Source organism: Nannobrachium achirus, assembly GCF_963921795.1.
Source record: "Nannobrachium achirus genome assembly, chromosome: 9".
In the NCBI taxonomy this organism is placed as follows: domain Eukaryota; kingdom Metazoa; phylum Chordata; class Actinopteri; order Myctophiformes; family Myctophidae; genus Nannobrachium; species Nannobrachium achirus.
The window spans coordinates 59,437,062-59,454,409 of NC_137818.1; the positions used below are offsets into that span (position 1 = coordinate 59,437,062).

A 17,348-nucleotide genomic window follows, 5' to 3' on the forward strand; every position below is an offset into this window, starting at 1 on the left:
TACAACTACACCAACATTTCACAAGATTTCACAAAGTACTTAATAAAGTCTCACTCATGTCTAAATACGGTACGGCATTCTATAATTACCCGTACCCTCTGTGTTCTTTAATAAGAAGCCTTTTTATCCGATCGCTTTCTGTTTTCCCATGTATTTCCTGGCGTTCCCCATGTGCACCATTGAGATTAACAGACAGCAATCAGATAAAAAGGCTTCTTATTATAAACATGGAGGATACGGGTAAATCTAGAATGCCGTACCGTATTTAGACAGGAGACTTTATTAAGCACTTTGTTTGTGAAATCTGAATGTTGGTGTAGTTGTAGGAGGCTAAATAAGTCACTCTGCCCGAACCCATGTAAACACAGGAACATGACGGTCAGGGCTTGGTCTCATTATGACCATGCGTGAGCTACGATGGGCTAAAATCGCTTTGCGAAACCCGGACATTGTTTCTACCTTGAGTTTCAATCCTTGCAAGAGTAGATTCTCTTAACCACTTAACCTCTTGAACCCCATTGAGGGGGTAAAAGGTGTTGACCTCTGAACAGCTGTCAATAAATCAATAGAGACCAAATCAAACTACAATTTCTTTGTTGATTATTGTTACAGTGGTCCTACAGCATAGTAATCAGCTGCCATTGTACTCTTCATCCATACATTACTCATATTACAGTATTATTACTACTTATTGTTACTCGTTTTTATCATTTTTCACCCTATACTTTAACATTACTAATATTACAGCCCTACTCTCACTAAAACATCTGTAGAGTTTACATAGTTTGGAATATATTCAAACAATTTTGCCTATCAATTGATGACACCTTGGTGAACAATTTCTCTATCACTATATATGTTTTCAATGAGGTCTTGAGGCTCATTCACTATTCAGAAGGCAAAATTTCCATAGGCGGAGGTCTTTTTCAATCATCTTTTCCTTGGTAAATGATCACAGCAGGACAATTTGGTAAGAGAAATGTGATGTTTTACACTGCATTTGTGAATTTTCAGGGGTTAGCTGACATTTGGTGAGTCAAGAGTAGCCACAATCATGGTAGTTTTGTGTCGGCGGATTTTTCCCCTGGACCCCCCTTTAAACCTTAGCCTCCCTGTCATCCTTCACCAAAAATAGACGATCTAAGCTCACAATACATTGCGAATGGGCCGCATTGTCGATCACGCCATTTTATCGGTGTGGTGCAAATTGTGAGCTTGTAGATCGGCTATTTCCGGCGAATGTTCACCGGCCCCAGAAGATGGAGGGACGCTGGGGTTCAAGTGTTTGAAGGACGTTGCCTAGGGGCAGAATAATGGCAGTATGCGTATATGGATCATTATAATTCTACTTGGGGAAGAGGCTAATTTAAGCAGCGGTAAGTGGGAACTGCCGCTGGACCGTGTGTGAGTCACTATGGTGATACGCTGCCTCAACCTGTGCCACTCTGTGCTATGATGCTCTATGCACCCTTTAAATGGAGGAACATTCCATCATTTCACACTTTCCATCGTGCATAGGGGTGTAACGACTCGAGCCATTTTAATAGCGATTCGATACATATCACAATACATGGTTGACGATACCATACATGGACGATATTGGTTCATTCATGGTAACTATTTAGCAAAGACATTAAATATGTGTGAAAGGTGTGGATAGTGCAGGTTTTAAAGGGAAACTTATTATGGATATAAATAAGTAAATACTGTGATTATCTGCCAAATACATGGACATCGTATAATGACAAACTTGCACCTTGAGATTATACACAGACCAGAGTAGCTATATGGAATGGAAAAGTAATTAAACCCGCCTTTTCATGTTTTTTTTTTCATTAATTGCTAAATACAATGCACAAGTAGGTAGTATCGATACAATCAATTATTTGCACTGCCGATTCGATACGATACAAAATCAAACGACACGATTCAATTTGAGCTGTTTTCATTTCGATATAATTTGATTTTTTAAGTTAAAAACGATATTTCGATGCAGTTACGATATCGTTACACCCCTAATCGTGCACCTTTCTGTGTGTGTGTGCGTGTGTGTGTGTGTGTGTGTGTGTGTGCGCGTGTGTGGGCGTAGAATTGGATAAAGCGCTGGCCTGGATGCTCTCTGATGATTGGCCTTTTATACTTTCTGAATACAAATGTTCAGGTTAACAGTGAGCCCAGAGTGAGTCACGCAGTGCCGTACTGTTCCGTATCCTAACACAAAGGAAAGCTGCTCTCTATATAGGACACAAAGGTTCTCAAAGTGGAGGCCGTGGGCCCCCAGAGGGCCCAGCTGGACAGTCATCATACAAAAGTAGTAAAAACAGTGCGAGGCGTTGTGTGCTTGTAGATCGGCTGTTTTCACTAGTTTAAATCATGTTTAAAATTACAAATGCAAAACGAACGGTTTTGGACGGTTTTTCACCCGAAAAAGACGATATATATCAGGACTTGTTTTAATGTTATTTCAACCAATCTGTATGGCAGAGTATGTTGATACCATTTATTATCACACGGCTCGGTTGAATGCTTGATTCCGATTGGCCAATCACTGGATTCAGCGGCCTGATACTTTTGAACAGGGGTCTTCAACGTTTTCAGGCCAAGGACCACTTAGTTGAGAGAGAGATGAAGCAGGGACCCCCCACAACCTGTTCATATATTCCATATAGTTTCATCTTTTGACAGCACAATCTTCAGTGTATTTTGCAATCATGTAAATTTGTGTTTTCGGATATTTAACCACTTGAACCGTCAATACTTAAAACACTTGACCTTTCACTCTGTACTTGAGTCTGCTTGTTTCCCCCTCTACACCAAAGCTAGCCAAAAATAGACGATCTACAAGCTGACAACGCCAAGCTTGTAGATCGGCTATTTTTGGCTAATGTTCTCCGAATATGGATGCTAGAGTTAAAGTGGTTAATATAAAAAAGGAGAGAAAAAGGTTTCTATCACACAATGATTTGTAGGCCCCCCCTGTAGTAACTCTAAGGTCTAATCAAAGGCTCAGAGCACCTGCTCATATCAATGTGTGCTGCTTGACTGTGCCGTATCCAACATGACAGCTGCGTCAAACAAATGCACAATGTCATTTATAGCTGAAAATGCTCTCAAGAATGTTTTTGAATACAATTCGAAGCGAGAAATAGACGATGCAGTAACCGAATATTGATTCCGTTTTAACAACAATTTCCTCTGTTTTCCGAGGCAACGGGTTGCACTGGACCGTCTGGACGCACCTGGGGTGAATGGACTACTTTATGAAATAAATGGAACTCCAAACCGAATCCTCAGTTTTGTTGTTCATTTTGGGTCAATTTATTAATTTCTTAAGTAGTAGACGGAGCGGGATAATCAATGGGGAGCCAGACGTTATTGAGAAATAAACCCCATCAGGATGATGAAGACCCCTCCGCTACACGTCGGGATTTAATCACCACGTCCGGGAGTATTTTTTCAATAATGACCTGCTCCCCATTGATTATCCCTTGCATGAATAATACATCAGAGGTCTTCAACAACTTGAACCCAATCGTCCATATTCTGAAACCTGTAGCCAAAAATAGCAGATCTAAAAGCTCACGCAACGCCTCGAGCTGCGAGGCGTTTTGAGCTTGTAGATCAGCTATTTTCGGCAAAGAGGTTTGGTGTAGAGGGGAAAAAGAGCAGACTAAGTACAGAGAGAAAGGTCAAGTTTATTAGGTAATGACGGCTCAAGTGGTTAAATATCTGAAAACAGAAATTGACATGAATCCAAAATACACGGATGATTGTGCTGTCAAATGATGAAACTATATGGAATCTATGACGAGCGATATAAGCTGGTATACGGAACATTTCCCACACCCACACGTTCTGATATGAACGATAAAAGCCATCACATGTTTAGCACAATAGTAAATGACACTGATGATCACCCCATCAACAGTCACTTTACAATCATCTGCCATCTGGACTAAAGGGCTTTGCACACAGGAACGCAGCGCTTTTTTCCGTTTGCCAATGAGTTTTTACCGCATGCGAAAAGACGCACGAATCGAACTGGGTTCGTTTGGGGAAAAAACGCACTGCCGCAGCCACTTGTCGCATGGCAAATTAGGAGCCAGTGTGTGCATGAGGTCCTACATAATGATTGTTTTCTTTAAACAAATGAAATCGTCAGTTTTTTTTTTTTCGTGCGGAAAATCGCGCCTGTCTGCAAAGCCCTTAAGACACAGAACTTTTGAGACGGGAAAGAATTTAGTAGGAGTTTGGTACACCTTTCCATTCCTTCACCTGCCATTCCTACGCACTGCCATTCCTACGGAGGTGGTGACCACCTAAGCCTAACCCTAACCTCAGTAAAACTAACGCTGGTGAATGCTAACCTAGTGAAATGCAGTCATGAAATTCCTGGAAATATTTTGAAATTAGAAAAATATTTTTCCAGTACTGGAAAAGTTTTGGAATGTATCAAGGGTCCTGGAAGGTCCTGGAAAAAATAGCTATGCATTGTCTTTGGTTATTGATTTTGTTAATACCTCTGAAATGACAAATTAAACCAAATTGTCAAATATTAGAGGTAGAAATTGTGAAAATAGCCGATCTACATGGCGTTGTGAGCATGTAGATCGGCTATTTTCACCATAAAACCGTGTTATACAAAATTCCTCAACTCTCTTCAAATATGATTATTTCAGGGGTCACGGCCTGAAAAGGTTGAGAACCACTGGCAAACACTACCTGTCTTTGGGCATTGCGCCTAGGAGTAAGCAACCTGTTATTGAGCTGAATTATTGTTATATAGTCCTGGAAATTGGGTTAAATATTCTGGAAAAAGTTTTGGAAAAAGTTTTGGAAATTAATTGGTAAAAATGTGTGGAAACCCTGGAAATGTTAACCTGACGACGCTGAATGCTAACCTGGTGAAATGCTAACCTGACGATGCTGGTGAATGCTAACCTGGTGAAATGCTAACCTGCCTCCGTAGGAATGGCAGTGGGTAGGAATGGAGAACTGCCGTCAAACTGCCAGGCTGATATTATGTTGGTTTGTGTATTCAGGGGACTCCGTGTATTGTCGTTATTCTGCGTGGTAATGTTGTTCTTTCCCACCCCTAATTGGCAACGTGTTTTTCTGTGGAACAGCCGGCGACACGGCATATCCCTTTGGGACAATAAAGATTATGATTATGATATTCAAAAATCCCTGCAGTATAAAAAGGAATGAGGCTCAGCCAATCCCAATAATTTACACAAGCCTGGTTCACAGCCTTAACCCTTTCAAAATGGGTACACATTATTGTGTATCATTATTTTATGCTTTAACTATTGAAAAATAGCAGATATACAAGCTCACAGCGCGACACTGAGTGCCGCGCTGTGAGCTTGTAGATCTGCTATTTTTGAAAAATCGTGAAAATTAGAATTATGACCCGATTCTATAAGTGTCTTTTGAATCCTTCAAAGGTTTTTTGAAAAACCTATGTTTCTATGTCAGCAATCTGGCCAGCCATCGTCAAAGAAAAGGTCTTTTTCACTTAACTGGAGCTCAGTTAGTCTGTTCTTGAGAGACTAGCCTACTATGTCAGTGGTTCTAAAACCTTTTCATGTGAAGAACCCCCAAAATGATATGTATTTGGCTACGGACCCCCATCTCAAAATATTTAGTTCCAGGGACCCCCCAGAAGCAAAATTTGAGTTACAAACATTTGCTTTGAAAATACATATATTCAAAGATTTGCACACATTTTCACGACTTTTTCTAAAATAGCAGATCTACAAGCTCGCAGCGCAGCACTCTGTGCCGTGCTGTGAGCTTGTATATCTGCTATTTTTCAATAGTTAAAGCACAAAATAACGTGTACCCGTTCTAAATGGGTTTAAGTGCTACAACACTACAGTTAACGTGAGTGTTGCAAGCTGCGTGTTACACAAGGGAAGTGATAACGCTTTGTCAATCACCATTAACATGAACAGCTAGATTGATGTTGTGGTTTTAGTGTTCAGACCTCGCTGGCACCGACTGCGTATTTTTTTTCAAGTTCAACTCCTAATGGAGTGCAAGTGCTCGCATCCCATCTGAAACAGCGCTGCGGTGAGATGTACTATTATCGTCACTGTCGGGCAGAAACCTCGTATCTCCCAAGTTTCAAATGTGTAAATTCTTTCGCAAAGCAAAGCCCTGCTTCATCACACAAGGCCGTCGCACAAAAGTAGTGAAAACAGCCGATCTACAAGCACACAACGCCTCGCGGTGCGAGGCGTTGTGTGCTTGTAGATCGGCTGTTTTCACTAGTTTAGATCTGTTTTAAAATGATAAATGCAAAACGAACGGTTTTGGACATACAAGGTTTCCACCCGACAACGACGATAGGCTGAAGAGTGCTTGGATATAGCCGTGCGGAGGCGGCCGGCGTTCCACTCATTCTACTACAGCGGATTGTGATCTACCAGCAGATCACAAAGGCTGTGCAGGTAAACCACATGAAAAGCCCCTAAACAAATATCATTAAAATATAAAGAACAATATGTATAAACTAAAATCACAAAACCCCTCTTTTTGGAATCTGTCACTTGAATTAAGGTGACTTGTTTGATTGACATCAAGAAGGGCCTGTCAGCTCCCTCCAAGGCTTCCAAAGTAGTCGAACCCCTCAATGCAATGCTTTGTTTTCAAGAGTCCGTAGCATTTATTCACTTCCATACAGAATTAGTCAGGGGATATCTTCAGAAATAGTGTTAAATCCTGGAATAAATTCCTTACCAAAACATTTCTTCGCCAATGTGTTTGTAAAGGTGTCTAGTAACACATCTCACAAAGACTGAAATTCAGTTTCCCTAGGAGAATCCGTTACAGCTGATGACAGTTGGAGTCCCATTAAATTAACTATACAGGATAAAACACACCAAAATAAATATACTTTAAATAGCGTGTGAGGGGTCAAACTAGGGTTTTTTAATGATTCTGAATCCATTACAAGCATTTGTTTTGCATGAAAAACATTCCTTGGGCTAAAAACAGCCCCCATACAATTATGGTTTAGTGACGAGTCAACACTTTTCACAGTTTTGTGGGAGCCGCCTTACCCCAAGGAATGTTTTCTGTGCAAAACAGTTTGACCCCTCACACGCTACTTAAAGCATATTTATTTTGGTATGTTTTATCCTGTATAGTTAATTTAATGGGACTCCAACTTTCATCAGCTGTCACGGATTCTCCTAGGGAAACTGCATTTTTTGAAACTGTCTTTGTGAGATGTGTTACTAGACACCTTTACAAACACATTGGCGAAGAAATGTTCTGGTAAGGAATTTATTCCAGGACTTTTTAAGATATCACCTGACTAAATGGGATGAAGACTTTTCCCCACTATTTCGCATTTCAAGTGCGTTTGTCTTATATGTAATGCCAGTGCCACTATTCCAAAGACCCCTCTGGTAATTCTTTTGCCAATTTTAGCCCAAAGACAGCGCCATGTTGCCAACAAAGGGCATTTTGGTATTGCATCTGAAACGGCTTGGAATTAGAGATGATTAGACTTAGAACATGAAAATTCAATATCCGAGTGGTTGTTTAGTCTAAAACCTGTATAAAACAGTATTATGGACCAATATTTATATAAAATATATATTTTTAATAGCATGGTGGGTAGGGGTGGGCGATATGGAAAAATACAATATCACAATATTTCCCCAAGCTGTATCACGATACACGATTTTATCAAATTCTTTTTCACGTTGGTTTTTCATGGTTATTTTTAACAAGTTAACAAGTTACTTGACAAAAACTATAGACTCTCTGGGTTCCTTTTGGGAGGTCTAAATTGACCCTTACAAGTATGTAACTCTGACAGTATACAAATGAAACCAAATGGACCCTTACGGGTCCATTTGGTTTCATTTGTATACTGTCAGAGTTAAGTGGAGACCTTGACATTTTAAAGTTTGAGAACTACTGATTTAGACCAAAATTCTGGTTTAAATTGAATTCTGCAATGAATCTCTGTTACCAGTGAAAAATAGCAGCTATACAAGCTCACAGCTTGTAGATCTGCTATTTTTGAAAAAAGTCGTGAAAATGTGTGCAAATCTTTGAATATGTATTTTCAAAGCGAACGATTGTAGCTCAGATTTTGCTTCTGGGTGATCCCTGGAACTAAATATTTTGAGATGCGGGTCCGTGGCCAAATACATTTTTTGGTGGGTCCTTTGGGGGTCCTTCACATGAAAAGGTTTGAGAACCACTGACATAGTAGTCTCTCAAGAACAGACTAACTGAGCTCCATTTAAGTGAAAAGGACCTTTTCTTTGACGATGGCTGGCCAGATTGCTGACATAGAAACACAGGGTTTTTCAAAAAACCTTAGAAGGATTCAAAAGACACTTATAGAATCGGGTCAAAATTCAAATTTTCACGATTTTTCAGAAATAGCAGATCTACAAGCTCGCAGCGTGGCACTCGGTGCCGTGCTGGGAGCTTGTATATCCGCTATTTTTCAATGGTTAAAGCATTCAATAATTCTAGGCCTAGTAGCTTTCTCAATTCAAAAAGGCATGGGCACCGCTCTACTCCAGTATACTGCACGGTGCTCCGGTCTCGACGGGTACATTTACATGATCCACAGGGGGGCTGTGCCCGCCTGCACATATCTTTGGCGAGCGCTGAGCCAGCGCAGCCCTCCTGGCACGCTGCCAGGAGGAGGGAGGGTGGGCAGCGGAGCGCCGCGATCCATCTCACTTACCCAGGACACCACTCTGCCGTTGAAGCAGGGCAGCTTGGCGTTGTCGTCGGATATCTCCTCTTTGACGACTCTGTGGGAAACGAAACAGAGAGAGATGCAGCATGTTAACGTTTCATTTTTTTTGTACTGCGTCGCAGAACGGCGTCGGCGTGACGGCTGTCACGATCATGACATTTTACATGACGATTAATTGTCACTCGAATAATTTAATTGTGTTTCTGTCGTTGACAATTACATTTCTGTTTGGCTTGTAGGGTTTGAAATTGCACATGGCAGATATGACACATAACCTGACTATACAAAGACATTACTTACATATTTTGACAACTTTATACTTGAAAAAAAACATTGATAGTGGAAATAGCAGATCTACAAGCTCACAACGCGTTGCGATGCGACGCGTTGTGAGCTCGTTGTGAGCGCGTTGTAGATCGGCTTTTTACACTATTTTTGAAGATTTTTTAAAATATGAACATTTTTCAACATGTAAACGATTAGACGATTATGACAAAATAATTGCGATTATGTCAAATAATTGCGATTAGACGATTACGTAATAATTGTGACAGCCCTAGTCGGCGTCACACATCCTGAAATAGCGGACATCTTCAAGCAGAGTTTCACGACGCGCCGTTTTCTCCTTAACCACTTGGAACCCATATTCTGGGGGAATAAAGCCAAGACAACTACAAGCTCACAATTGCGGTGTGAGCTTGTAGATCTGCAATTTTAGTCAAAAAGGTTTGGTGTGTGTGTGTGTGTGTGGGGGGGGGGGGGGGATACACAGCCAACTCAGGTCTGTTTGATTAAGTCTAGAGTTTAAGTGAGGTTAGGCTATGATATCAGGAGGACGCAAGCATTGTACAGTACACTACAGTACCACTTTGCAACCTGAACGCAGATCCCTGCTGTGCAAGAATGACATGAGTGAGGTTCACTCGACTGCAGCTTTAGCACCACACTACACAACACTACACCGCACCACATAAAAAATATCTACATTTTTCATTACACAAAAGTACCCCTATTGGTAAGAAACAAATTGATTATAATACACTATAATAGATTATTGCGGCCGTAGGTCGCAGTTTAGTATCAAAATCTCCACCGGCCGTCCGTCCGTCGGTCGGTCACACGTCACACGTCACACCTTTGCCCTGCTCATATCTCCGCATCAGTATGACATCACACCACATGTGTACACAAACCTTTGTGTACGTTGCTGTGGCATCAGTCTGTTGTTGCTGGTCTGTTAGTGTACGTTAGCAACCACCTTAGCAACCATGGTTTTACCCTAGCAACCAACTGTTTACCCTAGCAACCAACTGTTTACCATAGCAACCATGTTTTTTTACCCTAGCAACCAACTGTTTACCATAGCAACCATTTTTTTACCCTAGCAACCAACTGTTTACCATAGCAACCATGTTTTTTTACCTTAGCAACCAACTGTTTACCATAGCAACCATGTTTTTTACCACGTTATATAACCGACGAATCTCACTAAGTCTGACCTCACAAGCCCCATATTTGGACACGAACAACATATGACTCCATATATAGAGACATAGCTGCCAACTGTTTACCATAGCAACCATGTTTTTTTTACCTTAGCAACCAACTGTTTACCATAGCAACCATGTTTTTTACCCTACATCCCTCCATATATGGAGATAACCGACGAATCTCACTAAGTCTGACCTCACAAGCCCCATATTTGGACATGAACAACATATAACTCCATATATAGAGACATAGCTGCTGACATCAGTATGACATCACACTGCTGACATCAGTATGACATCACACCGTACACAAATTACCCTTATATAAGACCAGCATTATCTACCGACAGATTGTGGAGATAAGCGACCAACGGTCGCTTATCTCCCGATTAGGGAGTCTTACTGGTTGCGACTGTAGGTCGCAGTTTAGTATCAAAACCTCCACCGGCCGTCCGTCGGTCGGTCGGTCGGTCGGTCGGTCGGTCGGTCACACGTCACACGTCACACCTTTGCCCTGCTCATATCTCCGCATCAGTATGACATCACACCACATGTGTACACAAACCTTTGTGTACGTTGCTGTGGCATCAGTCTGTTGTTGCTGGTCTGTTAGTGTACGTTAGCAACCACCTTAGCAACCATGGTTTTACCCTAGCAACCAACTGTTTACCCTAGCAACCAACTGTTTACCATAGCAACCATGTTTTTTTACCCTAGCAACCAACTGTTTACCATAGCAACCATTTTTTTACCCTAGCAACCAACTGTTTACCATAGCAACCATGTTTTTTTACCTTAGCAACCAACTGTTTACCATAGCAACCATGTCTTTTTTTTTTTCCTATAATTTTTATCCCACAATTTTGTAACCCATTTTTTCACCCAGTGCCAATTGCCTATGTAATCCTGGGCTCTGCTCTCCCTCTGCCAACCTGGGGAGGCAACGGACTGACCTCATGCTTCCTTCTATGCATGAGGAGTCCAAGTTGCTTCTTTTCACCTGACAGTGGAGATTTCCCTGGTTTGGACGTAGCGCGTGGAAGGAACACGTTATTCCAACCAGTTCCTTTCCCCTCCATCAGGCGCCCCGGCTGGCCAGGGGGAGGCATTATTGAGACCAGGATTACGTGCATGTTTTTGTGAGGGTATCAACCCTAGGAGACACGGGGAGAACATGCAAACTCCACACAGAAAGGCCCTATAGCAACCATGTTTTTTACCCTAGCAACCAACTGTTTACCCTAGCAACCAGCTGTTTACCATAGCAACCATGTTTTTTACCCTAGCAACCAACTGTTTAACATATGGAGGTATATGTTGTTCGTGTCCAAATATGGGGCTTGTGAGATCAGACAATGCCGGTCTTATATAAGGGTCATTTGTGTACGGTGTGATGTCATACTGATGTCAGCAGTGTGACAGGAGATAAGCGACCAACGGTCGCTTATCTCCCGATTAGGGATTACTGGTAACAGTGATTATAACACAATATAATCTATTATCATGTATTACTATATATCCTGGTGGTCTAAATGAAAGGCCAGTGAGTGTTCAGACATTATGAAGTGTTTGGCTCTGTTTTGGCCTAGCTCAGACCTACTCTGGTTTGGATACTTTTTAGTACATTTAGTACCACTTTCACACCACTCTACCCAGGTCCTTGTAGTGGAAAACCTGGCACAAGTGGGCGGTGTGGAGTGGTGTGGTGTTGGGCCATGTCAGTGGAAAAGGGGCTTTAGTTAGTTAGTTTACATTGCAAACAACCCACAAATCATACGTTAAAAACATTCAAGGACAAAACACAATAAAATACAGGACATTGTGGTCCTCTCACACTAAAAAAGGTGACAGCCCACGTGTGTGACAGTCAAAGCTACCAGTAACTTGTAAGACTCCCTAATCAGGAGGTAAGCAACCATCAGGTCGCATGCACAAACTTTAGAAGGCAATGGTAGCTAATCAGGAGGGAATATGAGAAATGGGACAGATCCATGTTGATGACATGACTTTAGAGATACTGTGTACCGCTTCGTGTGATTTTAGAGCCAAATCTGTAGGGTCAGTGTCCAAAAATGTGTATTGCAAAAATCTACCTGATGGTGGCGCTAGATGGGACAGATGCATTTTGATGACATGACGGTAGAGATACTGTGTACCGCTTTGCGTGATTTTAGGGCGAACTCTCTAGGAGCAGTGTCCAAAAATGTGTTTTGCAAGAATGTTATACATTTGTAAAACATGGGCTGTAGGAAACAATTAAGGAAACCATAAAATGTGAATTAACGTTCATACTCAGCATTTCCTTAAAGCTTATTCGAATGCGCCTTTACTTTAACATTAAAACCCGAACTACTGTCATACTCAAGATAACTTACAACGTGTCGGGTTATTGTTAAAGCGGGCTTTGGCCAATCAGAGGCAAGCGGAACGAGAGGGGCGTCTCCACTGGCCGAACTGCGTCGCTGTTTTGATACACGCGACGGATGGACGGACTGACAGCCGGTGGAGGTTTTGCAATAATAGATTAAAAAATAAATTCAAATGTAAAACTGCTTTCCTCACACAGGTACTTTTTCCAACAGCCAAGTCGTTGCTAGATAATTAAAAGAACATGTCGCACTTGGTGTTAAACTCTTGGTGACATGAGAGGCTGTGGCGGTGTCATTGTGTGATTGTTTTACCAGTGATTTATGGGACATAAAGCCTGACCCGTCGGTTACGCAAAGCACCACGACGTGATAGCGTGTCTGAACATTACAAGGACAGCTGAGCAGGAGTGTCGCACCAAATCCTGGGCCCTGGGTAACAAGGATTCACTCGCATGTCGTGCTTTAACTATTGAAAAATAGCAGATATACAAGCTCGCAAGCTTGTAGATCTGCTATTTTTGAAAAATCGTGAAAATGTGTGCGGAGTCTGAATATTTCAAATCCTTCTAAGGTTTTTTGAAAAACCTACGTTTCTGTGTCAGTGGTGCTCGAATATTTTCATGTGAAGGACCCCCCAAAATGGCCACGGACCCCCATCTCAAAATATTTAGTTACAGGGACCCCCTCCAGAAGCAAAATTTGAGTTACAAATGTTCGCTTAAAAAGTACATATGTTCAAAGATTCGCACACATTTTCACGACTTTAAATAAATAGCAGATCTACAAGCTCGCAGCGCGGCACTCGGTGCTGCGCTGTGAGCTTGTATATCTGCTATTTTTCAATAGCTAAAGACAGGCCCCTCCACCTTGGGCCCAGTAACTCAGTCCCCCCCCACCCCCTTGTGACGACCTTGCAGCTAAGCATAAATAACAAATGAATGGTCTATGGCAGGGGTTCTCAACCTGTGGGTCGGGACGGATCCCAACATGATTTATTTTGTCCCTATAGGTGACAGCAAAGTGACAATTTAAGGACTTTTAATTTAATACAAAAAAAAAGAAAGAGAGAAAGGAGACCATTAATGCATCAAAAAGGTAATAAAACTACACTGTAAAAACGGGTCAAACATTGGCCACCAAGGTGTTGTGTTGTGAGCTTGTAGATAAGCCATTTTCACAATATTTATCTGTGGAACAGAGTCAAACTAAATGTAATGTAATGTCCAAGTGCTTGCCAGGGTGGGTTCTCAGTTCAAATATGATTATTTTGCAGGGTCGCGACTGAAAAAGGTTGAGAACACCTGGTCTATGGCAGTGGTTCTCAAAGTGGGGTCTGGGGACCCCCAGGGGTCCTTGGGGGTGATTCCAGGGGATTCCCAGCTAAATGTGGTAATACAGGATACACTGTTTCCATTTAGACATTGGAGATTAAAAAAAGAGCTTGTACATCTGCTCGAAATCTTGAAAGTGTTTGAAACATATTGAATTATTTTGAATTTTCGAACACAATTGTGTGCTTCGCCTCGTGCCACAACCCTGAAACAGTGGTAAATCAGCCAACAACTCACTCCCTCTCATGGTAAATGGCTTGCATATACTAATGTGGCTAATCGAATGTGGCTAATCGAATTGTTTATATGTATAAACAATTAGATTAACCACTTCATAAGTGTTGTTCTGTACCTTGTCGTACAACGGTGTCATGCCAAAACAGTGAAAATAGCTGACCTAAAAGCTCACAAGTCGTGATGTGATGAACATGTTGTTCTGCTGCTAAATGGCTACGCCTTATTGCACACATTTATATGCCTCATTGCACATTTAATGTATATTATTTTCCCTCGGTGGCCTCCATATGTTATGCTGATGTGGATACTGCTGAAAGCTTCTTGTATAGTCACTGTATGCACCTCACACAACTGCATTTGCTACTTTATACCTGTATAAGTAACTGACAAATAATATGTCTCTCGATTCAATGTGTGTGTGCGTGCGTGCGTGTGCGTGCGTGCGTGCGTGCGTGTGTGGGCTGTCACGATTATGGCATTTTACATGACGATTAATCATCACTCAAATAATTGCGATTAACGATGTAATTGTGTTTGTCGTTGATAATTACATTTCTGTTTGGCTTTTAGGCTTTGAAGTTGCACATGGCAGATATGACAGATATATGTTCTTAAAAAAGAACATTGATAGTGGAAATAGCCGATATAAAAGCTCACAACGCGGACGCGTCGCGAACATTGATAGTGGAAATAGCCGATATACAAGTAGCCGATATACAAGCTCGTAGATCTGCTATTTATATATACTAGAAGCTGGGCCGCCCTTCGGGCGGCCCAGCGTCTAGTCGGCGACCTGGCCAACTCGGGAACGATGTAAATAGGGAATGAATGCCCCGCCCTTTAATGCAAACCCCATTATACCTGTTGTCATAGGACCCGTTTTGACCATCTGTTTGCCTGTGTCCATTTTATGTCCATATATGGAGATCACTGCAGATATAGTTCTGGGTCCATTTTATGCCCATATGCCCATATATGGAGATATCTGTCTATTTGCGTCCATTTTATGCCCATATATGGAGATCTCTGTATCTGTCTGTCTGTGTCCCTTTATGCCCGTATATGGAGATATCTGTTTATCTGCATCCATTTTATGCCCATATATGAGATCCCTGTCGCTTTTTGTTTGTTTCTTCTTTAACACATCTGCTGCCTCTTAATCTGAAGGTTGCTTGGTGCCTCGGCGCCACGTCGTTTCCTCCGTCGGCCGCCGCTATTATTTTGAAGGGCCGGAAGGGGGTTGTTTTTGTTTTTTTGGATTATCACTTGACGGCAACGATTACGTCATCTAGTCACATGACAGTGTGCGACAAGAAGATGAAGATGGCTGCGCCCTGCCTTTTGCCTTGTTTACATTTAGATCTGCTGCAAAATGTCTCAAAATGGCTATTTTGTTTAAATGAAGTTTCTTATGGGCCTCGCCATTGACTTAACATTGAGGAGCTTCACTTCGCGTGCACGCCCAACGTGCGTTGTAAACAAATCGCCGACATTACCGATGCGAGCGGGACCGGAGCGACATTAAGTAAGTAATAATATCTTTACTGTATATACAGTAAGATTCACAGTCCTCACCGTCAACGGCGCCATGGTATTAACCCTTTCAATGACAATCCTCACCGTCAACGGCGGCGAAAAAGTTAAGCAGAATACACAGCCTGCTTAAATCTGCATCATTCAAGTCATCCTCCCAGTCCCACGCTTTGTCGCTTGTCTTATGTTTGTCTTTGTCTCTTTTATTTTCTTTTTTGGAGCGGACCCCATGAATGCCCCACCCTTTAATGCAAACCCCAATATACCTGTTGTCATAGGACCCGTTTTGACCATCTGTTAGCCTTTGTCCCCACCCTTTAATGCAAACCCCAATATACCTGTTGTCATAGGACCCGTTTTGACCATCTGTTTGCCTTTGTCCCCTTATGCCCATATATGGAGATCTCTGCACACACAGTACCGGTTGCGGAAAACTCTGATGTCAGACATCAGCTCCCCATTCGGGGATTCATTTTATGCCCATATCTGGAGAACGCGCGTGCCGGTGGGAAGAACGGTTGTCATAGGACCCGTTTTGACCATCTGTTTGCCTTTGTCCCCTTATGCCCATATATGGAGATCTCTGCACACACAGTACCGGTTGCGGAAAACTCTGATGTCAGACATCAGCTCCCCATTCGGGGATTCATTTTATGCCCATATCTGGAGAACGCGCGTGCCGGTGGGAAGAACGGTTCTCGAGATTCACATACATACATACACATTCACCGAGATTTTTTGTTGACTCATGTGGCGTACGTGATGTCAGAGCCTTTTATGAAGTGATGTCACAATGAGTCAGCGATTGTGCCGATTTCCTCAGGAACAGCCTGATGTCAACAATCAGCTCCGCATAAGGAGATTCCGAACGTTTTGCGCCGTTTCGGAAAAAACGCGCGTCGGGTCGGGTCGAGGCCGGGCACTGCACTCGCGCCGCGGCGGAGAACGCGCGTGCCGAATCTGAAGCCGGTGGGACGAACGGTTCTCGAGATACGCGGATTACATACACGCAGACACGCAGAGACTTCTCGCATTTATAGATAGATATATATATGTTTCAACATGGAAACGATTATGTCGATTATGAAAAATAATCGTGGTTATGTCAAATAATTGCGCTTAGATGATTATGTAATAATTATGACAGCCCTAGTGTGTGTGTGTGTGTGTGTGTGTGTGTGTGTGTGTGTGTGTGTGTGTGTGTGTGTGTGCGTGCGTGCGTGCGTGTGTGCGAGTGTGTGTGTGTGCGTGTGTGTGTGTGTGCGTGCACGTTTCTGCGTACATGGTGGTGACATGAAAAAGGTACAGGGGCTGGGAAGATAGGGTTTCGGTGCTCAGAAGTGTGTATTAATAGAGAGATCATATGTGTGTGTGTGTGTGTGTGTGTGTGTGTGTGTGTGTGTGTGTGTGTGTGTGTGTGTGTGTGTGTGTTGGTCTCAGGCTGTAAATTCCCTACAGAAATACCTCCCAGTTAACCTTTGACCTGCTGGGACACAGTTCAGCCAGAACCAGTCCTCTCTACACCTGCTAGGCTCCTGTCATAGGCCAGACACACACACACACACACACGCACACACGCACGCACGCACGCACGCACGCACGCACGCACGCACGCACGCACGCACGCACACTTTTTCAAGTCAATGTTACA

The 17,348-nt window shown here is 42.5% G+C and overlaps 1 protein-coding gene across 2 annotated transcripts in view; it reads right to left on the reverse strand.

The window, feature by feature from the left end:
* The window catches only part of LOC308291910 (segment polarity protein dishevelled homolog DVL-1-like), a 93,351-nt gene that overhangs the window by 61,433 nt on the left and 14,570 nt on the right, over positions 1 to 17,348 (reverse strand). For both annotated transcript variants that reach the window (XM_080734051.1, XM_080734050.1), the window contains exon 2: positions 8,723 to 8,792. In XM_080734051.1, coding sequence (XP_080590177.1) covers positions 8,723 to 8,792 — 70 coding nt within the window. The remainder of the gene's footprint in view (positions 1 to 8,722; positions 8,793 to 17,348) is intronic.